This window comes from Calidris pugnax, unplaced genomic scaffold (assembly GCF_001431845.1).
Source record: "Calidris pugnax isolate Ruff unplaced genomic scaffold, ASM143184v1 scaffold50, whole genome shotgun sequence".
Classification (NCBI taxonomy): domain Eukaryota; kingdom Metazoa; phylum Chordata; class Aves; order Charadriiformes; family Scolopacidae; genus Calidris; species Calidris pugnax.
In genome coordinates, this window is record NW_015090780.1 from 13,782 (window position 1) to 37,891 (window position 24,110).

General features: G+C 51.4%; 2 protein-coding genes across 4 annotated transcripts; one reads left to right on the forward strand and one right to left on the reverse strand.

Moving 5' to 3' along the window:
• The first annotated feature begins 31 nt into the window (after positions 1 to 31).
• Positions 32 to 9,760, forward strand: CDK5RAP1 (CDK5 regulatory subunit associated protein 1). Of its 3 annotated transcripts, none has more exons than XM_014957048.1 (12): positions 32 to 785; positions 3,156 to 3,190; positions 4,135 to 4,235; positions 4,403 to 4,613; positions 5,442 to 5,562; positions 5,849 to 6,079; positions 6,314 to 6,411; positions 6,525 to 6,580; positions 6,697 to 6,827; positions 7,707 to 7,856; positions 8,286 to 8,426; positions 8,574 to 9,760. In XM_014957048.1, the coding sequence occupies exons 1-12, from the start codon at positions 708 to 710 to the stop codon at positions 8,652 to 8,654; spliced, it is 1,434 nt and encodes a 477-aa protein (XP_014812534.1). In that variant the 5' UTR covers positions 32 to 707; the 3' UTR covers positions 8,655 to 9,760. The 3 variants fall into 3 exon arrangements, with proteins under 3 accessions (XP_014812534.1, XP_014812526.1, XP_014812542.1); XM_014957040.1 differs by lacking the exon at positions 32 to 785 and adding an exon at positions 2,533 to 2,682; XM_014957056.1 differs by lacking the exons at positions 32 to 785; positions 3,156 to 3,190 and having other exon boundaries at positions 4,319 to 4,613.
• A 10,044-nt stretch (positions 9,761 to 19,804) lies between these two features.
• LOC106895304 (BPI fold-containing family B member 4-like) lies at positions 19,805 to 24,110 on the reverse strand. The gene is made up of 8 exons (XM_014954662.1): positions 24,026 to 24,110; positions 23,454 to 23,658; positions 22,802 to 22,948; positions 22,034 to 22,097; positions 21,421 to 21,481; positions 20,689 to 20,780; positions 20,553 to 20,595; positions 19,805 to 19,836 (listed from the first exon to the last, which is right to left on the reverse strand). Exons 1-8 carry the CDS (start codon positions 24,108 to 24,110, stop codon positions 19,805 to 19,807), a joined length of 729 nt encoding a protein of 242 aa, XP_014810148.1.

Sequence of the window (24,110 nt, forward strand, 5' to 3'; positions counted from 1 at the left end):
GGTGCCGCCGTTCTCACTCGGCGGGAGGCCCGGGTGCCGTGGGGTGGCGGGACCGGGGCTGAGCAGGCCCCGTGGGGGGCAAACCGTGCCCTGCGGCTGTGGCCTCGCAGCGGGGCCAAGGCCAGCGGTAAAGGGCCGGCGGGGTCGGTAGTGCCTCCTCGCAGCCGGAGTAGAGAGTCGCTGCGTGCGGGGGAAACGAGTAGTTTGGATGGTTTGGGGGGCCCTAAAGGGGATTTTGATGTTAGAAGCTCGTTGGCCATGTCCCCACTAGTGTGTCTCCCCCCGCTGTGAAGATGCTTTGGGGGGGTGGATTTCCTTGGGACCTCACCGCCTTCCATGTGCTGGGCCACCAGCCAGAGCTTTCAGGCTGTGATGCCCTGGGAAGGGGACCTTTCATTGCACCAGGTGATATATCTCAGTAATGACACAGCTTTGGCTTCTCTACAAGCCCCGAGCCACACCTGTGGGGTCGGAGTGACGTGCTCTGATGCACTCCGGTTTCCCAGAGCCCATCTTCTGGTTTATCCTCTGTGGGCTGCAAGTGAAGGTGGCTTTTGTGCCATTTGCCTGAGCCTCCCCAGCGGTGGGACTGAAGGATCCTTCCTATGGAAAAAAGGTGATGGAAGCAGGTGGTAGAGGAGAGCCGAGGCAGGCTGCTGCGTCACACCGCCTTTGTTGCAGTGTACCTGGAGACGTATGGCTGCCAGATGAACGTCAATGACACGGAGATCGCCTGGGCCATCCTGCAGAAGAGTGGCTACAGGAGGACAAAGGAGCTGGATGAGGTAAAGCACCTTGGCAGCTCTCCTGTCCCACAGATCTGCCAGGGAACGCAGCGCTGCCATGCCTGCGAGTCCCAGCTTTTGTCTGGAGTGAAGTCCTGCAGGATGTTCTGATTTTTTCGGTCTAAGCTTTGCAGAGTAAAGGAAGCTACTTGACAAGCATGGTAGAAGGCTGGGAGTTGGTTTTTTCCTTTAAACTGTTGGGTTTCCTCTCAGTTGGAGAGCGATTGGACACAGCAGGATGCTCCTGCCACATCTTTGTCTGAGTTTACTTCTACTGTTTAGTGGAAGACTCTGCTTGTCTTCTCTGAGTTTCTTGCACCTTAGTTTGTCGAAACCCACCATGTACTTGGGCAGATCTTATTCACTGAGTTAAGTGAGTTTTACAGTCTCCCTCTTCAGGTTGACTGTGCAGGGCATGAGTACTTCTTGCTTGCCTTTTACAAATTCATCTTTTTTGGTTGTTTTCTATTTAGGCAGACGTGGTTCTCCTTGTCACCTGTTCCGTCAGGTAAGGATACTTTTGTCACTGCTGGGTTTGGACAGTTTTTAAGGAATTACCATTTGAAAACCAAGGCAATAGATGTGTTGGCGTGCAGATGTTACGCTGCCTGTTTAGGTGGGGGTAGAGCTGCCTGATGTTACGATGTGTAACATTAATCATGCAGTGAGTTGCTTTTCTATATAGTGAGAAGAGTTCTTTGGTAGCATGAGTTCTGTGTATACATCATGGGCCATTAGAGACCTGCACAGATTTGTGCTTTGAGTCGGTCCCTCCCCGTCCGTCACCGCGGCAACGGGGCCTGGCGCGGCCTCCCCGCGGGACGCGGCCATGCTGCTGCCCTGGGGACGAACGCTGCGGGCGGCGGGGCTCCCCCTTTCTCCTGGGGAGCAGAGAAAGCCCCTCTTGTGGGAGGTCTTGGAGAAGCCCCAGAGGGCTGCCACTACGGGGATGCTGAACAGTTATTTCGAGGAAAGCCTGGGAAATGTCCTTCGAGCCCTTCCAGGGATAAAATTAGGCACAGGGGCTGGCAGAACCACATGTGCCCATCCATCTATCCTCCCTCCCCAAAATGTGGTGCGTGCCAGGAGCACAGCAGCCTGCAACAGAAAGTGGCTGCCAGGGCCTGTCACAGCCCCACGCTTTCTTTCTTTCTCCCAGAATCTACTGCTGCTTGGAGCAAACGTTCAGTATCAGCCCCGGGTATAGAGATAAGGTGACAAGAAGGACTTCAAGCACCAATGATGCCCCCTTTGCCTCTTCCCTCCACCCAGCCCCGAGCAGTTCTGCTGCAGTGTCCCTCGCTGCCCGCCTTGCCCTGGACCACAGCCAGGGACAGAAGCACCCCTGTGTCCCCCCACAGCTACTGAGAGCTGGGGGTCCCTGGCCCCCCAACCCCACCCTGGTTCCCCTCCCACTTCGCCTGATCCCGAGGCAGTTGTTGGCAATAAAGGCGTCCAGCACTGGGATTGTGGTGGTGCTGTCACCGTGTCGTGGTTCAACCAGCCCTCACCTCGGGCCGCACAGCTGCTCGCTTATCCCCCCTAACACCCCTATCCCCTAAGGAGGGTCGGGAGAAAAGGAAGGGAAAGGGAAAAAGCAACAACAACAACAACAAGAAAAAACCCCTTTGTGGGAAACATTCCAGGTGAGGTTGGACGGGGCTCTGAGCAACTTGATGTGGTTGGAGATGGCCCTGGTCCCTGCAGGATCCTTCCTATGGAAAAAAGGTGATGGAAGCAGGTGGTAGAGGAGAGCCGAGGCAGGCTGCTGCGTCACACCGCCTTTGTTGCAGTGTACCTGGAGACGTATGGCTGCCAGATGAACGTCAATGACACGGAGATCGCCTGGGCCATCCTGCAGAAGAGTGGCTACAGGAGGACAAAGGAGCTGGATGAGGTAAAGCACCTTGGCAGCTCTCCTGTCCCACAGATCTGCCAGGGAACGCAGCGCTGCCATGCCTGCGAGTCCCAGCTTTTGTCTGGAGTGAAGTCCTGCAGGATGTTCTGATTTTTTCGGTCTAAGCTTTGCAGAGTAAAGGAAGCTACTTGACAAGCATGGTAGAAGGCTGGGAGTTGGTTTTTTCCTTTAAACTGTTGGGTTTCCTCTCAATTGGAGAGCGATTGGACACAGCAGGATGCTCCTGCCACATCTTTGTCTGAGTTTACTTCTACTGTTTAGTGGAAGACTCTGCTTGTCTTCTCTGAGTTTCTTGCACCTTAGTTTGTCGAAACCCACCATGTACTTGGGCAGATCTTATTCACTGAGTTAAGTGAGTTTTACAGTCTCCCTCTTCAGGTTGACTGTGCAGGGCATGAGTACTTCTTGCTTGCCTTTTACAAATTCATCTTTTTTGGTTGTTTTCTATTTAGGCAGACGTGGTTCTCCTTGTCACCTGTTCCGTCAGGTAAGGATACTTTTGTCACTGCTGGGTTTGGACAGTTTTTAAGGAATTACCATTTGAAAACCAAGGCAATAGATGTGTTGGCGTGCAGATGTTACGCTGCCTGTTTAGGTGGGGGTAGAGCTGCCTGATGTTACGATGTGTAACATTAATCATGCAGTGAGTTGCTTTTCTATATAGTGAGAAGAGTTCTTTGGTAGCATGAGTTCTGTGTATACATCATGGGCCATTAGAGACCTGCACAGATTTGTGCTTTGAGGAGTTTTAATTTTTTTTTTAATTCTGTCTTCTCTTGAACTGACTGACTCTCTAGCATAAAGTCTGTCCTTTAAAAATTTGAGAAATACATTTAGGGGCAATTTGGGATATAAATATACAGGGAACTTTACTTGTTTTTTCTGAACGCAGAAAATAACAAATGCTGATTGTTGCTCGCAAAGTAGCTCATATTGGTTGGCAAAGGCAGACTTTTTCTCTGCAAATGCTTAGTCCTTGGGTTGTTTCTGCACCGCAAATGCTCTCAAGCGAGCGAAACGAGAGGAGATAAGATAGAGTCAAGACATAATCCACACACCACAAATGGCACTTTCGCATGTCATCACATCCGTCAGGTGGATGATTCCCTGTCTTTAGCTGAATTCTCCTCTCAAAGCACTTGGGCTGCTTCACGTTGCGGGGCTGTAAAAGTGCAACAATTGGAATAACCACGTCCTTGGGTTGTTTCTGCAGCGCAAATGCTCTCAAGCGAGCGAAACGAGAGGAGATAAGATAGAGTCAAGACATAATCCACACACCACAAATGGCACTTTCGCATGTCATCACATCCGTCAGGTGGATGATTCCCTGTCTTTAGCTGAATTCTCCTCTCAAAGCACTTGGGCTGCTTCACGTTGCGGGGCTGTAAAAGTGCAACAATTGGAATAACCACGGTTTTCCTGGTTTCCCAGGGAGAAGGCAGAGCAGGCTATCTGGAATCGCCTGCGGCACCTCAAGGCGCTGAAAGCCCGGCGGCAGCAGGCGCGCTTACCTCTCCGCATCGGGATTCTAGGTACCTGGTGGGACACTGTGGTGCCACATCCCATCCTGCTGCCTTTCCTCCTCCCCTCTGGTGGCATCAAGCCTTTTCTGCAGGGTGAAGGCAGCTGGTGAAGGGGTGCGGAGGTGTAACCGGAGGGTGGGCGCTTCCTCACAAGGACCGTTCTCCTTTGGCGGCAGGATGCATGGCTGAGAGGCTTAAGGAGGAGATTCTGCACAGGGAGAAGCTAGTCGATATTGTGGCAGGCCCTGATGCATATCGTGACCTTCCCCGGCTGCTGGCCGTGGCAGAGTCTGGCCAGCAAGCTGCTAATGTCCTGCTATCCCTAGATGAGACTTATGCAGATATTCTGCCTGTCCAGACTAGCATGGGTGGCACCACAGCGTTTGTGTAAGTACCTTTTTTCTTTTTTTTTTTCTTTTCCTGTGCATGTTTCTGAGGTTCTGGTTTGGAAATACTGCTGTGCAGAGCAGACGTGGCAGTGACAGCAGCTACCCAAGAGATGCAATGCCTGGTTGCACTCGCTCCCGGCAGCCCAGAGGCAGGAGTTTACCAGACTGTGTGTTTGCTGCTTCTTCACTGTCTGACTGAGCCCTGGAGAGACTGCCCCGTGCTCTGGCTGTCTGCAGGCTTCTCTTACTCTCCTTTGAGAATGTTACTTGTCTAAGTCTGATGCTGCACCGACTGGTTTCTGTCCCACTGATGTCTGTGCCTTTCTGAAGTCTGTGCCTTCCTGAAGTCTATGCCTCTCATCTTCTGACTTCTATTGTGTCCTGCCCCAGGTTTTCCTATTTAATTCTTCTATTCCTCCATGCATTGGAACTTCTGTGGGTTTTCTTTCCATTTGTTTCATTTTGATAATAAGATTCCCAAACGTGAAATCAGACCCTGCTCAGGGACAGGAGGACAGTGTCACCCACTGTAGGAACAGGATGCAGAAGGATCTTTTCATCGCTGCCAGATTGCAGTGCAAGTCTGTGCCTCATTAGTTGCTTTCCAAATTTCTTGGGAACGTGCATGAAAAAATGAGGAGGTGTTGGCTCGGGGCAAGCAGAAGCCAGCTCTGGCTGGAGCGGTGTGTAAGGGGAAGCTGCAGAGCTGTGTTCGAGCTGGTGCTGTGCCCGCTGCTGGCCAAGGGAGAGCTGGGCCAGGTCAGAGCAGGGCAGGATGCAACATGGGTGATTCTTCTGGCATGACCTGTGTTTTACCTCTTGGCAGATCTATCATGCGGGGCTGTGACAACATGTGTAGCTACTGCATCGTGCCTTTCACCCGCGGCCGCGAAAGGAGCCGCCCCATCGCCTCCATCCTGCAGGAAGTGAGGATGCTCTCAGATCAGGTGAGGCAGAACCTCCTTCCCCACCCCAAACCGTGGGCAGAGGGGTGGTTCTTAGTGAAAGCGTTTTCAGGGATACCTTAGACCAACAAACACCACCTTGATCTGTGGAGACAAGGTTACAGTGGGGTTCCACCAGTGGCTTTTTGATCACCCTTGTAATACTCTGAGACAGACAGGGATGGGAGGGCTTCCCCTGTCGACTCCTTGGCGTAAGAGGAAAATTGTGGCTGCCCTTTCAGCTTAGCCATCCTCACCAGATTATGTTTTTTCCTCTTTGTCTTTGTAGGGAGTGAAAGAAGTGACACTTTTGGGTCAGAACGTCAACAGCTTTCGAGACATGTCCGAGGTGCAGTTTCAGTCGGCTGCTGCCCCGGTGCTCAGTCGTGGCTTTAGCACAGTCTACAAAGCTAAACCCGGAGGCTTGCGCTTCGCGCATCTTCTAGACCAAGTTTCTAGAATTGATCCAGAAATGAGGATCCGTTTCACCTCCCCGCACCCCAAGGATTTTCCCGATGAGGCAAGTGTGAAATAAATAGCTGGACCTCTGCTTGCAGGCAAGGGGGCAGCTCTGAACTGCTGGATGTGGGCTGTGCTTCCTCCCCAAAGGGGACAGGGAATCACAGAATGGGAACAGCAGCTCCTGGGAGGGGGAATGTTTGTGCTAAAGCTGGCAGGTTTGCTGGCTTTAACTTGGGGAGGACTCTTCCCCGTAGCATCCTGGTAGAGTTGAGCTCCTGATTTTCCATGACAGGTCCTGCAGCTTATCCAGGAGCGGCACAACATCTGCAAACAGCTTCACCTCCCAGCCCAGAGTGGGAGCACACGAGTCCTGGAGGCCATGCGACGAGGGTGAGCAATCGCTGTGGGGAATCCTCTGCCCTACCCTCTGATTTAGGATGCTGGTTTCTCCTCACCAACGTTGTGGTTTTCTGATTAGCGAATCCACGTGTTGTTCTTTGCAGATACACAAGAGAAGCATATTTAGAGCTTGTACACCATGTCCGTGAGTCCATTCCAGGTAGGGGCTCCCTTTAACTTGGTCTGAGCTCAGCACAGCTGTATCTTCCTGTCCTTTCTTGTGTGATGTGCTCATCTCTTCCTTGAGGGAAGTGTAAAGCTGTGTCTCTGTTACAGGAGTGAGCTTAAGCAGCGATTTCATCGCTGGCTTCTGTGGAGAGACTGAAGAAGATCACCAGCAGACCATGTCCTTGCTGCGGGAAGTCCGCTACAACGTAGGATTCCTGTTTGCCTACAGCATGAGACAGGTGAGTGCAGGACCTGATGGAGAAGACTCTTGTCTCTGGGTGTCTCACCTAATTCCTGAGGGCTGTTTCTCACAATAAGACACTAAAAAAAAAGTAGCTATTGAAAATAATACTGAAAGAGTTGGTATATTGATAGAATTTTTTGCTTGCAGGCAGCATTTCTAGGGTGTGTGGTTCTGCAAGTGTTACCTTTGTGCCTGAAAGGCTTCCAGCCCCCTTGTGTCAGTGTCAGGGTTGGTTAGTGATTGGGTGACCTGGTTCTGCAGATGCTCCAGAGTGATTGCAGTGAAGCAGCCATGTCTGCAGAGACCTGGCTGCAGGTACGTTTTTCTTTGCTGATGAGAAATTGTGCTGATGTAGCTGGGCTGGAGCCCGACTTCAGAGACTCTGTCAATCGAGTCTGGAGAGAAACGGTGAATTTTCAGAAGGTATTTCCATGAAAAGAGTGAATATTTGACAAGTCTCCGTTAGAATGCTCTCCAAAGTGTAAGATGCTGATGGGGAAGAAGACAGGAGATATGGAAACATAAGAAGGCACAGGAGTATGGATCACCTTTCAGCACATGAGTCTTGAAGTAATAGAATCCATTGTCTGTGCTTGTGGACAGCCAGACGACAGACACATCTCACACAGGAGATACAGAACTTCTTCACACAGCCACCGATACGTCAGACCTTCTACCAAAAAGGTGGTGCAGAAAGAATGTGAGGAACTCAAGGAAGTTGCTGGTGCTGAAAAAGTTTCTTGAGGTTCTAAATACAAAGTGTAATGTGTGAGAAGCTGTTGCTTGAAGAGCAGCCAAGCTGTCTGGGGTCACACAAAGTTCTGATCTCACTGTCTGGTTATTGAGGAGCCGCACTTGCTCTGTCTGTTCACAGAAAACCCGGGCGTATCACCGGCTGCAGGACGATGTGCCTGCCGACGTAAAGCAGAGGCGGCTGGAGGAGCTCATTACTGTCTTCAGAGAGGAGGCTGCAAGGGCAAATGAGGCCATGGTGGGCCAGAATCAGCTGGTGCTGGTGGAGGGGGTGAGTGTGCCTGGAACGGAGTTGTCCTCCCTCTTTGCTGGCCAGGAGGCTCTTGGGCTGTACATGGTTATTGTCACTTCTGCCTTCCCTTCTCACTGGCCCTGCACAGTCCAACGACTCCGTATCTTCACACTTAAGCAGACAGCCTGATTTCTGCAGAGCACTGAGCTGAGCACAGGGGGATGGGGTAGGTCAGAGACACGACTCTGGCCCAGCACTGAATTAGAGCAGGCTTTGAAACTTTGGTTTTGGTGTGTGGGTGTCAACACAGCAGCTCTGGCCATAGGACTTCGTTAGATGGCACGCTTAACAATGTGGAACGTGGATTTTAATACTGGCAATAGTGCTCAATTAATTCCTGAGGCAGTAAAACCCAGCAGTGAATCAGAGCTATTGCCATGCTGGTAATGTTCCCTGTCCTCCTTTCAGCCCAGCAAGCGCTCTCCCTCGGAGTTGTGTGGGAGGAATGATGGCAACATCAAGGTGATCTTCCCTGATGCTGAGACAGAGGATGCTGCGGGCTGCGAGGCTCCGGGCAGAGCCCAGCCAGGGGACTACGTGTTGGTGAAGGTGACCTGTCAACAACACTTGTTTCCTTGGGCTCTTTTTCTTGCTCAGTGCTGTTCTCTACAGCAGCTGCTGCCAGGAGAGCCTAAAATTAGAATGGATCCTCCTCAGCCTTTCTGTTCCTGAGGACTGTTGTGCTGTTTCTTTCAGGTAACCTCTGCCAGCTCTCAGACCTTGAAGGGAGCTCTGCTCTGCCGGACTACCCTCTCCCGCTCGGCGGCTCCTCGCTGAGGTGTCCCTGCTGCCAGTGGGCAAAGGCAGCCTGTTTTCTCTAGGAAGAAACAAGGAAACTTGGTCAGGTGGAGATGGAGTAGAAACAGGGAGATATGTGTATATTTTTATATATAAATATATATAAATAATAATATATATATATATATTTCTGTTTTGGCAACAACCTACCATCCCCAGATCTGTGCAATTCTGTAGGCAAAAGGGATGGAAGCTGGGTATGGACTTGCCAAACAGTGTCATCTTCTATTTTCACTTGCTCTCAGGTTGGCCCACCTTTGCCATGCCCACGGTCTGTCCTGTCCCCTGACTTTGGTCCCGTCCCCTGCTGCAGCCCAGCCTGAGAAATACCTACCTGCAGAGCAGGTCGTTCCTACTGGCTCAGTTGAATTTAGGAGCTGCAAAACCTGGTAGTGCCTAAAAAATACAGCTCCAGGAACTGCTGGAGAATGGAAGGAATAATGCCAAAGGGCACGAAGAACTCAGTGAACAGAAGATTGTGATGAATTCTTTCCAAATATTGGTAACTTCTCTATTTGCAAAATGCTTGGAAAGGGCAGGGAAGAAGCCACACTGTACCCGTATGGTGGAATATGGCACCTGACTGTGGAATATAAAATTATGTTAACGTGCATGAGTGATGGTGAATCTGTTGTATCTGTGGCTGAGGGAGTGCACCTTTACCCCTGCACTGGGGATATTTGGATTTAGGTTAGAGAGGAAGGATTTCCCTGTCTCCAGGCCTAAGGGATGTGTGTAAGGACTGGCTGCCAGCTGAGGGTTATCTCCAGCCCGTTAAAACTTTAGGTGCAGCTTTGTAATCCAAACATCTGTGGATGTCCTTTGCTTTGCTCACAGGAGGAGAGAAATGTCCATGCCAATTTAAATGGCCAATAACTTATTTAAGTGCGTTGTACAGGTCCTTGTTTTTATCAGCCCTCAGCTAACCCTGGCCACGCCGTGTCATATTCCAGGCTGATCTGCTAAATTCCAGCAAATACCTGTAACCTGCACTTGTAAGTAAACTCTCTCTTAAGAGATGTGAGAAAGAATCATCCCTTTTAATACAGATAATCATGTTATTAAAATAAATCATTGTAAAAGGCTCTCTCCAGTGTCAAAATTTTGAAGGAACAGCTGATCAGCCCTTAATAGAGCAGTCACTACATGAACTTGCAGAATTTTTAAATAGGCATGAAAGGGTTTTGAAAATTCCTCTCTCCTGCTCAGCTCTTTCTGCGATAGAATTGTATCTCTTTGAAAACAGCATGGTTCACTGAATATTCATCAGACCTAAGTTTAAGGAACATACATTTTGCTTATTATCTCAGAGCTGGTTCTGTTCCAGTGGAAGTGAATCCGCACCATCAGCACTAGTCCCTGTGGGCGCTGACACACACACACACACCCCGTGCTGTTCTCAATCCTGCCTCCACAGGGGACAGTGTCTTTGGCCCAAATTCACAAACCAAGTCTTGCACCTCTGCTGCCTGGTGAGTGTCAGCCCTGGACCAGGGGGTTTTTAAGGAAGAGGCAGCGAGAAGCTGTTTGGTGTGAGGAACCAAAGGAAGGAGCAGGGTGTGTAAGCGTCGTCCCTCAAAGGTGACAGGCACCGAAGCCAACATGTGCTTGCTAATTAAAACAACTGGGGTAAGTGGCCTGATTTTCGCTGCCCTGCAGCATCTCTTTCAGCAGATTTTTTTCCATGCATCCTGAAACCCTGGCCCAAGCCAGCACCCCCTGAAAAGGGCTGACACCCACTTCTCACTGCTCCTTTCCACCTTCTCCCCACGAGCACCTCTTCCAAGTGAGCAGTGCAGCCCGCGGCGTGCCCTCCCTGCTCCAGCCAGTTTTGAGGCCAGCTGTGGTGGTTTTACAATCATTATTTTAAGAGCAAGAGACTAATGAGGAGGAGAGCTGGGTTTTACATTTTGATGAGGAGGTGATAATGCTGGCTGCACAGACTCCCCAGGGAGCCATAGTGCTCACCATTTGCCTCGCCTCCTTAGTTTTTATAGGCCTGGGGAATGAAGGCTGAGGTTTTAAGGCAGTGAAGCAACCATTAGGAAGCGCTTACGGTGACCTTGGAGGCTGAGTTTAGTCATTTGGTGCTGCCTGCAAGCAGGGATGTTTTTTTCTTGGAGGGCTAGAGGTGGGATGTGGCTTCTCTATCACTTGGCAGAAGATTTGCTCCCTGAATTGGGTTGTTGGGAAAGCTGAACTTCTCTCTTGTGTTCATTCTGCTCCGTGCTCATTCTACGTTTCTTTTCCCAGTCTGAGCAGGGATGAGAGTCCTGAACTCCACGGGATTTTTAAATCTCCCAGGCTGATTTATACCTGTGCCTTCTGCAATTGGAAGCTGAAGTGTTGTGTTTTTTCGGTATGGGAGGGATTTGTTTTGCTGGGATTGCTGCTGTGAGACAGCTCTGGGTCCAAACCAAAATGTTGGTTAAAGTTAACATGCACTTTATCTCCGCTCTGTAGAGAAACACGGATCCAGGAATCAGCACCCAGGCTTGGTAGGAACATGACTATCTGGGATTTATTACCAGCAAAGTTGCCTGATAGGCTTTCATTACCCAGAGTATAGTATTTAAAGGTCTTAATTTCAGCCAGGTTTGTAAGTGTCCTTGTAAGATACGTTTTGTAATGAAGCTCCATCCTCACCTCTGTATCCCAAACTCTCGGCACAAGTTCTGGTGGGTTCCTGAGGGGCCCCAAGACGCGGCAGCCTGGTATAATTTGAAAGCTGGATCCTATTCTTGTTGTTTTGGAAAAGAGCTGCAGTCAGCCCCTGCCAGGCTCCATTTCTTCTGGGCACAAGAGGAGATGTTCCTCAGAGGCAAAACGCTACTGGTTGGACACTGGGTGGTGTTTTGTTCTCAGGATGACTCAGGAGGTTTCCCCAGGTCAGACCCACAACTCTAAATCCCTCCTCACTGTGCAGCCTCAGAACTGTTCTGTGTGCTCAGCTTTCCTGTACCCAGTCCCTTGGGCTGGAAACCACTGGCAATAACAACACCAGACCAGAAGTCACCAGGCAGAGGAAGCAGGAAAAAAAGGAAAGAAAAAGCACATCAGAGCAATGGAAGTATTTATTCACATAGTTTTGGGGTTATCTGCTTGCTCTTTCTGCTCTTTATATTCCCATTGTTCCAAGTTTATATTCCCAGTATTGGGCAGAGTGGATTTCCCAAATCAAGGAGACCCACCACCTTTTAACCCTGCCTTGAAGCTTTCCCATGAAATGCTGTATTTTGGGCACACCCTGGAAAAGGTACAGGAAAAGTCACAGCAGTGATCTGTGTCCAGCTCCTGCGCTGAAACAGGTTCTTTAGGTAAGAGCCAGGGGATTAGGGGGATGTATGCAAAGTGCAGAGCATCGGCATAAAACTCCTTCAGTCAGGAGCCCAGGAGTCATGTTTGGTACATGGAGAACTAGAGCAGGCTCGTTAGGAGTCGGTGGCCAAGGTGGTGAACCCTCACTTGCCATCGGCAGAGCTGGGTGGCGAGGGCACTGCAGGGGAAGGTGACAGGAATTGTCCCAAGATCCCTCTGGAGAACACACAAATTAATTTTTTTTTGCCTCCAGCCAGCCAGTTGTACCCCAGTTACACCTGTGGGCAAACACCAAAGGAGGTGTTTGGCAGATCACTTTTCCCAGCTCAGACCTGAAGTCCTGGGATGATGTTTACTTTCAAGCACTGGCCGTGCCCCGAGGCATCTCCTGCCACCGGGATTTCATAACACGCACCCTGGCAGTGTTGAGTGATGCTGGACATGGCCAGGAACACACAAATACCTTCACCTGGTAGAAAGGTCACTCTCAGAGAGAACAAGAGCCGTTTGTTCTCCAGAACCCCATCATGCAGCCTTTAAGAGTGAACCTGTTTGTCCTCAGGTCTTGGCTGTGCTTAGGGAGAGGAGGGACAGACGGCAGCGGGCGCTCTGAGACAGTGCTGCTCTGCTCATCGCTGCCATTTATTGGCCTGAGGACAATCTCAAAATAGATGTCCATCGTTTCCTACGCTCCCCCGCCCCAGCCTTGCTCCCTTCTCCCACCAGCTAAGGCAGAGCAGTTGGGCTTTTCCCAGTGCCAGAACTGGCTGTGGCGTGTCACGTCCTTCCCCAGAACCCCCAGTGCTCCGCAATCTGTTTTCCCTCGGAATATCAATGAAGTTGGAGGGAAAGATTGACGTTTTTCCCTGATGGTGGCTTGTAAGCACAGTTTGCTTCAGGTCAGCCCAAGACCCCCGCTCTGCTGAAGCGGTGGCAGGTGACGAGATGCATTGCCTCCAAACGATGCGCCAAGCAGCCTGCCGGGCTGTGCCGGGGCTGGAACACTCTCCTTCCCTTTCCTCGTGGGTTTTCACTTTAGCAGACAGGCTTCAAGCACTTGCCAGCCCTCTTTTTCCCCCCAGGCCGCCTCCTCCTCCTCCTCCTTCTCCTCCTCCTTCCACCAATACTGCTGTGGGCGTCAGGTCCATAGAGGTTTCTTTCAGTGGCTTTTCATCACCATTGCTGAAACTAGCTCTTTGTGGAAAGCTTAGGGATTTAATGCAACATAGAGAACTTTTTAAAATGTCTTCCCTTTCTAAAAATCAGTTAGAGCTTCAGTTCACACCTTTCTGGAACTGGCTGAGGTCGGGTTCCAGCAGGAAGGTGACGACTGCTCCTAAAGGCTGCTCTGCTGCTGGTGAACTCTGCCACGTTGGAAATACAACAGCTCTCCACTGCAGCAGCCCTGCCCACCTCTCCCACATCCCCCCATTGATGTCCCCCCCCATCTTGGCCAGCCCCGAGCTGCCCTGCAGCCCACCCATCCCGGTTCCATCTGTCCCCAGCCCCTCCCCGGAGCAATGAGCCTTCCTGGAGCGATTCTGGGCTGTGAACTGAATATCAATGATGGAGGCGCTGACGGTGAATGGCAGCTCCGATTTTTCAGGGTTTTGTGAATTCAGAGTGTATCTTGCAAGTCTGTCACAGTAACTGCTGTTCTCTGGGGCTTGGGAGTCCTGTGGCTTTCCCTCCTCCCTTGTGAGCAATTTCTTTCCTTTGCTGACAGCTAACTATTGACTTCTCATTCTCCTGAAGATGAGATGTCCTGTCTCATCAGGTTTAAATTAGTTTTATCTTTAGACTTTCCTATTAATAAGCTCTCATCGTGGTGTCATTACTTGATATCTATTTTCTGATGTTTTTCATTAATGGCTTTATGTCTTCCAAGATACTTTTTCAAGTGTTATTTTTTCCACTTCTGGCTGAGTTATTTAATAGCCAGGCAGGGATCAGGGATGTGAAGATGGTCAGGCGATGCTCAGGGATGCACATGGAGTGGCTGAGCGTCCGTCGGCCAGCAGGGAAGGGAGATGAGCTGGGGCTGGCAGGGACAACCACATGCTCCCTCCTCCGTCCCTCTGCATCCCTCGAATCCCAGGCTGAGCTCTGCCACGCCGGGTGCTCTCAAGAGCATGAGTCAATAGAGTAATTAAAATGCCCCCTGAGAGGCAAAGGTGGTGCAATTCATTTGGACAGCTGTATTGGACGCTCTCTGTGGAAAGCAGAGAATGACTTTCTGTGCCCCCTCCTGAAGGGGAGGCTCCCCATGTCCCCATGCACCATGTTCCTGTGCCCGGGCAGCAGCTCCAGCCCTTGGTCAACAGCCTCAGGGCTAGAAGTACTTCACAGCTCTGATTCCCCATACAGGTTCCTGTTCTTACTCAGAAATCTGCTCTGAGGGGGACACGCTGCATGTTCAGGTCATCCTTGGGCAGGGATCCTGCTCCAGCACGGCACTGCTCAGCTTCATCACTGGCGGAGACCTTCCATCTGCCGCATACCCCAAAATCCTGGACGGCCAGAAACCCTCTGGAGGGACTTCCTGGCCAGCAGAGCCTCTGCCTGGTCTGCAGCCTCGGGGTCCTCCTGGAAGGGAGCAGGCAGAGCCCCCCCACTGTAGAGAGCCCAAAACATCCTCAGGTCCTTGGACCTGACCCTCTGGGATTGCTGGAACCAGTGAGGCTGGTGAGATGCCAGGAAGATGCTGCCCTTGTCCTTCTGCGGGATGCAGAAGCTGTGGCAGAAGAACCACATCCCCCCTGAGTCAAATATGGGTGCTGCTGCTCTGGGCAGGCTTGGGACATCACTGACCTTCTAGAAAGCTGGTGTGGAAAAACCAAAAGATCTCCTTGCAGGAGTGACTTGAGATCTTCTGGTGCTGTTGAGGGTTTAGGAACTGGAGCTTCAACACGGGCACGGCTTGGGGATGTAGCGGAGCTGGAGCAGCAGAAGCAATGGGAACACGGGCTTCAGCCACTGCTGAAGGAAAATACTGCCAAAATTCAGTGTTCAGCATGGAGATTGTCAGCGATGTTGATGTTTTACCTGGAGAACTCACGAGATTGACCAGCGAAGAAGGATTCAGAATGGTGTAGCCGCCCCGTGCTGTGAGAATGCAGCTCTGCCCACGCTGATATGGCTGGGCCGACGTCAGCTGCTGACCTGCAGAGAAGAAACCACAGCCTGGCCAAAGCCAATGGCCTCTTCCTCAGCTGCAGGAGCCCTTGATCTGAGAGCTGTGCAATGAATAAGTACACGTTATCATCTATTGTATATTGTAATTGTATATTGTAATGTGCCAGCTGCAGGGACATGGTGTGGTGCTTCATGTGCCCAGCAGGTTCTCATCCCTATTAGAAGAGCTTCCTCTAGGAAATTAGAAGTGAAAGGGAATTGTTTCACATTATCTCATTGTATCTTCAGCAGTGTCAAAAGCAAAACCCATCAGTGTTGAAAACACCCAAATCTCCTTAAGACCAGGAAAAAAATGCATTCCCTGGGCTTCATTTCCAGGAGCCACTTGCAGGGCTCGGGGCAGGGTGAGGGTGGGAAGCGGGGCTGGGTCGGCCACCCCGGGAGAGGATTAATGTGAGAACAAACCTCATTTTCCCTGCGAGCACGTCTCACGCTAACGAGGAGGAGAAAGGTGCCCGATGCCTTGAAAGGAAACCCTGGTATGACAACAACCTGATGTACAGTGGCATTTCTAATAGAGCTATCAGGGTGCTTCGGGGACGTGGCGTGTCTGCTATCTGCAAAGTCAGGTCACAGAGGAGAATTAGCTTGCCCAGCCCCTGCTGTTGGCTTGCATGCAAAAATCACACAGCAAACTACGACCGACTGCAGAACGGGTAATTTGCAGCAGTGCCTACAGCACTGGGTTTGGGCTGATTAATATTCAGCGCACTGCTGCGAAAATGAAAAGCCAGACAGAATTGTCCTCCTCCCCTTTCTGCATCCGTGAAGATGCCAAGGGTAATGGCTGAAGCACAGAAACAAAAACAAGATTCACTTTCGGTCGAGCTGATACAGGGCTTTTGAGCCTAAACAAGATGCTCCATTCTCTTTGGGTTAATTAGCCTCATCTATTAACCTGCTGCTTCTTTTTTTTTGTTTAATGTTGTCATTCTGTTGTTTAATCACAGGAAGTTTAAAAAAGAATAGTAGGAGGCTTTCTTTGAAGCTCTCAGAACAAAACCGCAGGCGTTTCAAAAAACCAGTTTCTCTTTAAAAAAGGGAAATGCCCTGATATTTTGAAGAAAGCTTCTTCCCATGGTTTCTTGATCAAAACTCCATTTTGAAAAGCCCTTTTTACTGTTGGTGGGAAAGCTTTCCTCATCCCATGCTCAGAAGAAAGCACAGTGCAGGCCTCCCAGGAGCAATGGTACCTCTGGCAGAAAGCTGGGATCCTCTGGGCAGCAGGAAGATGCCCCAAGTCTTGGGGGACAAACTGCACCTGGCTGGCATCCTCAGTGCCCGTCCTCCCCAGCTGTTTCCCCTCACCGATACCTTTCCTCACCTCAGGTGATGGATTTCTCTTCATCCTCCCACGGCTCTTTCATGGCCTTATTCCCTGGAAAAGCCGGGGAGATGCTCAGACCTGCCAGTCCTGCTGTCCCACCCCTGCTCAGCTGAGGTAGGGCTGGGTGCTCTTGTACCAACCACAAAGCAGCTTACGAAAGAGGAGAGCGGAGCCAGAGGGGAAGCCCAGCCTGATGTTTGCCTTCAGGGCTTTGGTTTTGCGTCTACGTGGGCCAAAGTAAACCCTCACCCGCAGGCCCACACCTCCTGCTCTCCTGTGCTGACAGAAGCTGGGTGAGAGTGGGACGGCGTGTGGTCAGAGCAAACCCCACAAAGGCAAACACTGCCCAAGGTGATGCCAAGCAGGAGGAGCTGGCACCTCTCAGAGCAGTGCTTGGCCAAGGGGCTCTGCCAGGTGGCCATCCAACGTCCCTTCCTGCCGGCAAAGGATGGGGACACATGTCCCAGCCACCGCAGTGAGGATGAGTGGGATGAGAGGAGCCTCTGGGTGGCCCCAACCCACTCAGTGATGCCCCTGGGCACAGTCTGGGGAAATTCTACACAAAACCATGTTGATGCCCTTACAGGGTTTGTGAGCTGTGCCAGGGTCACCTACCTCGCACAGTGGAGCCAGATGGTGCCAGCAGCCCGGACGTCCCCTGTGGCACCATTTTACATTAATCTTGGTGCATCAAACCAGTGCAAAATTCTTGCCTCTTCCCTTACATCAATCTCATTTGTTGCCTGCAGCTGCTCTGCAGGGCTCCTGCCCCAATGTGGGTGCTGCCACCAGCTCTGCAGGGCTCACAGGAGCCCATGGCCACCTGGCTCTTGTTCTGCATTAACCGAGGTGAGAACCACCCCCATGGCCCCACACCACCTGGAAGGATTTGCTTTGGGGTATTTTTGGTTCCAGGGTTACCGAGGAAATCTTTACACCTGTCTTTGCAATTATTCACAGCCAGTGAGCCTGGGCTGGGAATTGGCACCTTCTTTCAGCTCCTTCTGTTTCCTTAGGAATTGGAAACCGAAGGTGCCCAGCGAGGCGTTAAGTATTAGGCAGCCCGGGCCAAGGCAATGCCATCCGTCCCTGCCCTTCCCCTCACAGCTCTGCCACTGCCATCGAAGGACACCCCGACCTTCTGCTCTTCACCTTCGTGATGCTGAGCACATGCAGCTCGTTGGCATAAAGTTCAATTTCCCAGAGCCCCCAGCCCACTGGAGCTCATTACAGCCGGCGCGAGAGGCAGGAGACAGGCACTGATTGCAGCCCTAATGACCACAGCTCGATAGCATCGTTACCTCTGCATTTAATTGGCAGGGTGGGGGTGGCATCCCACCCCCCCCTGCTGAGGTTGGAGTGCTCGGGGCATTGTTCCCTCACCGGCTGCCATGGCCAGGTAAGAGGAGCGAGGAGCAGCAGGAGAGGCTGGAGGGGAGTCCCTGGGTATTAGGGGCACCTCAGTCACCCCATCAGCTTGTGAAAAGGCCAGCAGGAATTTTCAAGGTATTATTTAGTTAAATCTGGCCCCATCCCCAGCAGCTCTGGCCGTGCAGCTGTTCTGCAGAGGGGCTGTGGGCACAGCCCACCCCCCAAACACATTTTGGTGCGAGGAGCAGCTCCTCCTGCACCCGAGAGCTTGCTGGCCCTCACTGCCCACTGACCCCCGGGGTCCCGGCCCCAGCCCGGGGGGGCTGCCCCAGCGGGGTGCCAGGGATGTGTTTGTTCATGTCAAACAGCTCCCAGCTCACTGGCAACAAGCGGGGAACAGGAACGGAGAATAAAAGAACCAGCAGCTCAGGGACAAGGGCAGAATAAATCTGCATAAATACAAATGAGGGGAATATTTATTTCTCACATTGACCACGTTCCCGTAGTTAAATTGCACGAGAGGCAATTTAACTACAGCGAGAGGGTCCGGCAGGACTTAGACTCGACTCTGGGGCCACAGCTCACTGTGGTTCCCCACCTTTCCAGCAGACTTATCTACTAAATATTCTTTGCATGTTGAGTTACCCCTGTAGCTGATAGGAGAGATAAATAACAAAACCCTTGCAAATGCAAAAATCCTTCTGCAGTTTGGAAAGAAACCAAATCACGTGCTGAATGCAGATGAAGAAAAATCCTTTTTATTGTAAGGAGCAACAGAAGGGATGTGAATCCACCTCACCCACAATTCAATACATCCAAATCCACTTGGAGATTATAAGACAGGATAGCATTTTCTCTGATCAGTTCAAGGCATAACTCTTTGGGAACAAATCAGCTAAGTACACATTTGGATTAGACTGTAGGTCTTTTTTGCCTTCTTTTTAACAGCATGAAATCAGTAGAAACTGCAAAATTTCCTTTTGAAATGGTCATCTAATCAGCAGAAGGAGAGCAAAGACAAAGCGTTTACATTTCGTCAGCATTTGTCCCTTTTTTGTTTTCCCTTCACAGGAATTTGATGCAGTTAGTGCAAACTTCCAAAATTCCCGTGGGGCAGCTGGGGACAAATCGCTGCCACCAGCCAGGTGGCCTTGGTCCAGCACCAGGAAAGTCTCCCCTGGGCCCAGAAGTTACCACAGCCCCTGGTCCAGGAGAAACCAGGGGGTGTGTGAGGAAAAGCTGGAGGATCAGGGCAGTGCCTTGTCAGTGATTGCCATAATGAGGGACTTGTGGCCGAGACAGCCAGGAGGGCACATTGGCATGACCTGGGGCTCCTGCCTCTGGCTCTGCTGTCAGTAGTGCCATTGGCACAGCTTACCATTGGCATGGCTGACCATCAGCATGGCCAGCCATTGACATAATTAACCATTGACATGGCTAATCATCAGCAAGGCTAACCATTGGCATGGCTAACCATTGACACAACTAACCATCAGCAAGACTAACCATCGGCACTGGTAACCCTGGGCTGAACAGAGACACTGGTAAGGCTGACATGTAACACAGAAGAAATACCATATATTCATGGTCGGGTTTCTCCATTTTCATATCTATTCTATGGGTGCTGGGTCATCTTCCTTCCCTCCTCCTCCTCCTTGGGGCCAAGCGGTGGGACTCACCCGCCAGGGCACCTAGGGGGGAACACTGGAGCTGAGGTTTTGAGCAGCACGGGAGCTCAGAGCAACAGCCCCGTGCTCCCCATCACCTCCCACTGCCAGGCAGCAGGGTCAGCCCCGGTGGGTTCATCTTGCCCATCCTGGGCACCAGCACCGACACGGGCACATCCGACCAGCAGAGCTCCGAGCCACATCCCCAGCCAGCAAATCATCCTTACCCCATGGTGCTGCTGACCCCACGGCTACTCAATGCTCCCAGGACTGGCATCTGTGGCTGGGGGAGAGGGATGCAGGTGAGTGCAGTCCAGCCCCTCTGTGCCCCCCGAGCCTCAGCCTCTGTGGTACCCGACGTGCCGATGGCCTGAGAGCCCCCGGCTTTATGGGCAGAGATGATTTAGTGCCCTGAGGAATATGCCTCTGGGGAAGCTGGGACGGCTTCCAACTCTTCCTTCCCTTCTCTATATATTAACTTTGCCTGCATATGAAGCTGAAAGCTCTTCCAATCACCTCTGCAAATATTAATTAATCCTCGCAGCATCCTGAGGACCATTATTCACTCCTACTAAGTAAATATTATTAAATCCTTTTATGAGAGGTGAAGTGACTTTTCCAGGGCTGTGCAGGACATAAGTAGGAGCACACAGACTTTGTCTCGCCACCGTACGCCTGAAGCCACTGAGCGCAGCAAAGCAGCCACTGCTCATGGGTAAACTGGCCCGTGACAGAGCTGAAGGATGTCTCTGAGGACCAGGGACCTCAATCACCCCCCAGCAAATATGTGCCATGTGGGGTGGAAGCGCTTTGGGGGCCTACCCTGAGACTCATCACCACCCATGGCTTCAGCTGCACCCTGTGGCCATGGGGACCCACTCCCTGCTCTTGGTCACTACCCCTGTGTCCCCCTGGCATCCCCACGGCGGTGGCTGCTGCCCCTTTCTGGCTCACAGGCACCAGGGGGGATCCCCATCACAGCATTGGGGCTGGACTTACTCTGAAGCAGCCAGTCGATGAAGGCACTTGGGAATGGGGAATTCTGAAAAAAAAAACAAAAACCAAAACAAACAAGGAGGCATTAAAGCACATGAGGCTGCAGAGGGCAGGGAACAGGGACAGGACATGGCCGTACCTGCAAATCCAGCTCCATGAAATGCCCAGACGTCAATGGCAAACTGGAGAGGGCAGAGTGGATTTTCCCCAGGAGCCCAAAGGAGACGACACCTGGGGAAAGGGAGAGGTTCTCAGGGCTGGGCAGAGCTGGCTGCCTCTCCAGGAGCCTGCGGGGACCTCTGCTCTGCTCTGCCTGGAGCATCTGGGAGAGCAAAGCCACTGCCCAACGTCAACCCTAGCGCCTTGTCCTCCCTGCAGATCTCAAACCTTCCCAGGTCCAAAGTTTCCTATGAAAGCTGCTGTCCTGGAGCTACCAGGCACATGTCTCACCACATGGGAAATGTTTTGGGTAAACGTGGACAATGCTGCATGGAATGAAGCAACAATTGCATCTGTGTGGGACTCGAAGAGAACAGAGCTGGGGTGGGAAAACCCACCACCTCGGTGGGGCTGCAAACCAGGGTGGGGGGGTCCCGGAGGGGCCTGTATCTCTTGGCAGCAGCTTGAGTCTGGCCCCAGTTAGGAAAAAAACCATGAGACCAGCAGGATCGGGGTGTTTTTGCCCTGTTCAGCAGCCGGGAGGTGAGCCGGGACATGCCACCCACGGCAGCTTTGCTCCTGCTCCGAGCAACTCCTTGTCCCATGGCTCCATCTCTCCGGAGGACATCCCCTGACTGTGGAGATGCCTCAACATGCAAAACTCAAGTGTCACTCTAAAAATTAACATAGAAAAGAAAAGTTGACAACTTACGATTGAGGAATTGGAGCTTAATATTGATGATGCTGACCCAAATATTCACTAATGGGCAAAGCTGCAAGAGGAAGAAGTGGCACAGCCTTGGTGAGAGTATTGTGGTGTAGCGATGCCTTCCCCTAACATCATTTGAGTTTCACAGACTTTAAATCAAGATGAAACAATCAGCTCCTAGAGCGCGGTTTCCTCCATGGAAAAAGAGCAGTATAAATTGTTCAGCTCTCTTCTCAAAACAGCACAGATTCTATTTAACAGAATAAAAGATTTTCTAACAGGCACCTTTTTTTTTTTTTTTCCTAAGTGAGGCTGTCACTTCTGCTTACCGCACCGTCTCGGTACCAGGAGGTGCTTCAGAAAGCAATTGGTTACAAATTATCCCGTAACATTGCATGATGGAATTTGAATTACTCCTAACAAATAGATCCTGACTGTAAGAAAGATCAAGGAAGTTTGCGGAATTCATTTATGGGATGTGGGCATCTATCTGTGCATGCAAATATATATATATGTATATGTGCATGTATCTGTAAATCTGCTAGGTAATTACGGCTAGGGCACTAATTCCAGTTGAAGTGCAGCTTCTCACAGCGAAGGACTTTCAGGCACTCACCAGCGCGGGGACGAAGGTCTGAAGGGTTGTGTTCAGCACATGGCTCACCATGTTGGTGAGGAAGCTGGAAAGGGAAAAAGACAGCCAAAAATCAGCAGGGAAATTGTCAAAACCGGGGGCTCAGCATCAAGACAAACCTGAACTCCTCCTCTGGTCTGCAGGAGGAGCACTGATTCTCTTCTTTTGTCTCTGGTGTTAAAAGATGCTGCAAGCCCACAGCTCCCCCAGGCTTTGGCAGGAATTACAGATGCTCAGGACTTTGTTAGCCACTTCTCCAAATCTTGATTGTTAATGAGTAAATCTGTGCCCGGATTTGAGCCTGAAATTTTGCCCCGCTGCAAACTTGCAAAGAGCTAGTCCTGACTGTTATTTTAACTATTTCCCTGTGCACGTACCAATATCCCATCCCCTTGTGGGTGTCTCCAAAAAAGTTGGCTTTTTGGTGAGAAAAACTTGTGGGCTCCTCATGGCTGGATAATGGACCTGCCACTTACCCTGCATGCTGCCCCCGAGATTTTCACTGAATTAAACCTTCTCTGTGAAGCACCAGGAGGCCTCAAGTCTAGACCCTGGCTGGGCAGCTCAGGGGCAAGGGAGGAAGAAACCTGCCTCCAGTGTGAAATGCTCTAAGCTGGTGGCCATGGTCAAGCCCCTGGTCAGCCCAGGGGGGTCACACGAGGCTCAGTTCCTGCATGTGATGGATCTGTGCTTGCAAATCACCTCGCTGTGTGACACGGGACTGGGGATGGTGACCGTTCCCACACTCACCCCTTCCGCAGGTTGACGCTGAAGCCGCCGAGCAGGTTTTTGCAATCCTTAACCACTAACTTGAGGTCTCCCGGGGTGTCCTGGGTGAGCGCGATGTGAGATGTAATGTTTGTCTCTACTGAGGATCCGCTCAGGAAGTGAAAAATCCTGAAAAATAAGGAAGTGGCCTGGAGGATTATGGAGGAGACCAAAGCAACACAGAAGAACGGTAGCTGAGGCTGAGCTGCAAGTTCAGGCTCAGCTGGGATGATGTTTTAGTTTCAGGACTTCCATCAGCCTCCTGGTCCTGTTAGCAGGTCATTGAAGTCCCAGCGTGCAACCGAGGGGTTTCCAGGACAGTCCTGAATTCAGGCAAAGGACAAGTCAAGATGAAGGAGCATGGAACCTTCTTAGCACTTTGCTCCCAACACCTTGTCCACAGGAGGACCTCTGCCTCTGCTGGCTGTCACAGACTGGCACTGTGCCTTTAGAGTGAGGACAACTGGAAATATCCCCAGGGAGAGGCAGCAGCAGCACGGCGCAGGGCTTTCCTCACCAGCCCCTTGCTCAGTGTTTGAGGACATTTCTCCAGCACCCAGAATCTCCTGTCCTCCCCAGCACCCTCAGGCCCCCGTGGCCTCGTTCTGCTGTCTCACCCACCAGCCCTGCTCACCCCGGCAAGCGCAGCACCAGCTTCGAGTACAGGTTCAGCACGACCTCGGGCCCGCGAAGGACTTTCCACGACACTCGGATATTCTCAAGGTTCAGCACCTTCAACCTGGGGGTCAACACAGAGGCAAACCTGCCTTGAGATGGCAGGATCAGCAGGAGCAGACCCTGCAGTCCTGTTTCATCCTGTTCTTCATTTGACCTGTTACCTATGTGGATATTCTCAGTTAAAAGTGAAGGTGGGGAAGGGCCAACCCCCACTCCAGGATGACCCAACTGCAAAGTAGGGTCAGGTTGTGCAGGGCCATGTCCTGCTGAGCCTCCAAGGGTGGAGATTCTTTCACCTCTTGGAGTACCCATCACAGTGTCATATCGCTCCCATGGGGAAGACTTTTCCCATCTCTGGTTGGAATTTCCGCATTGCAGTTCCTCACGTGAGCTGCAAGCCTGGGACTGGTGGTTTGTATAACAGGGAGGAAGTGGTCCCCTGGAGCATCTCTTTAGGGGAACCCTTCCTCTCAATGTTATTTGTTACCCTGCAGTGAGCACAGCTGCTGTGCTTCTGCTCTGACTTACCAGGAGGACGGTGTTGGCATGAGAGGAACTCCTTCGCCCAGCAGTCCTTCACCCAGAAGACCATCAAGACCAAGTAGATTTCCAT

Coding starts and splice junctions, on each gene's coding strand:
- CDK5RAP1 (XM_014957048.1), top strand. CDS start 708: ATGAACGTCAATGACACGGAGATCGCCTGGGCCATCCTGCAGAAGAGT. Junction 4,614..5,441: donor GGTGGCACCACAGCGTTTGT/GTAAGTACCTTT, acceptor ACCTCTTGGCAG/ATCTATCATGCGGGGCTGTG. Junction 8,427..8,573: donor GGGACTACGTGTTGGTGAAG/GTGACCTGTCAA, acceptor TGTTTCTTTCAG/GTAACCTCTGCCAGCTCTCA.
- LOC106895304 (XM_014954662.1), bottom strand. CDS start 24,110: ATGGAAATCTACTTGGTCTTGATGGTCTTCTGGGTGAAGGACTGCTGG. Junction 21,482..22,033: donor AGACCTTCGTCCCCGCGCTG/GTGAGTGCCTGA, acceptor TTCCTCTTGCAG/CTTTGCCCATTAGTGAATAT. Junction 20,596..20,688: donor TCATGGAGCTGGATTTGCAG/GTACGGCCATGT, acceptor TTTTTTTTTCAG/AATTCCCCATTCCCAAGTGC.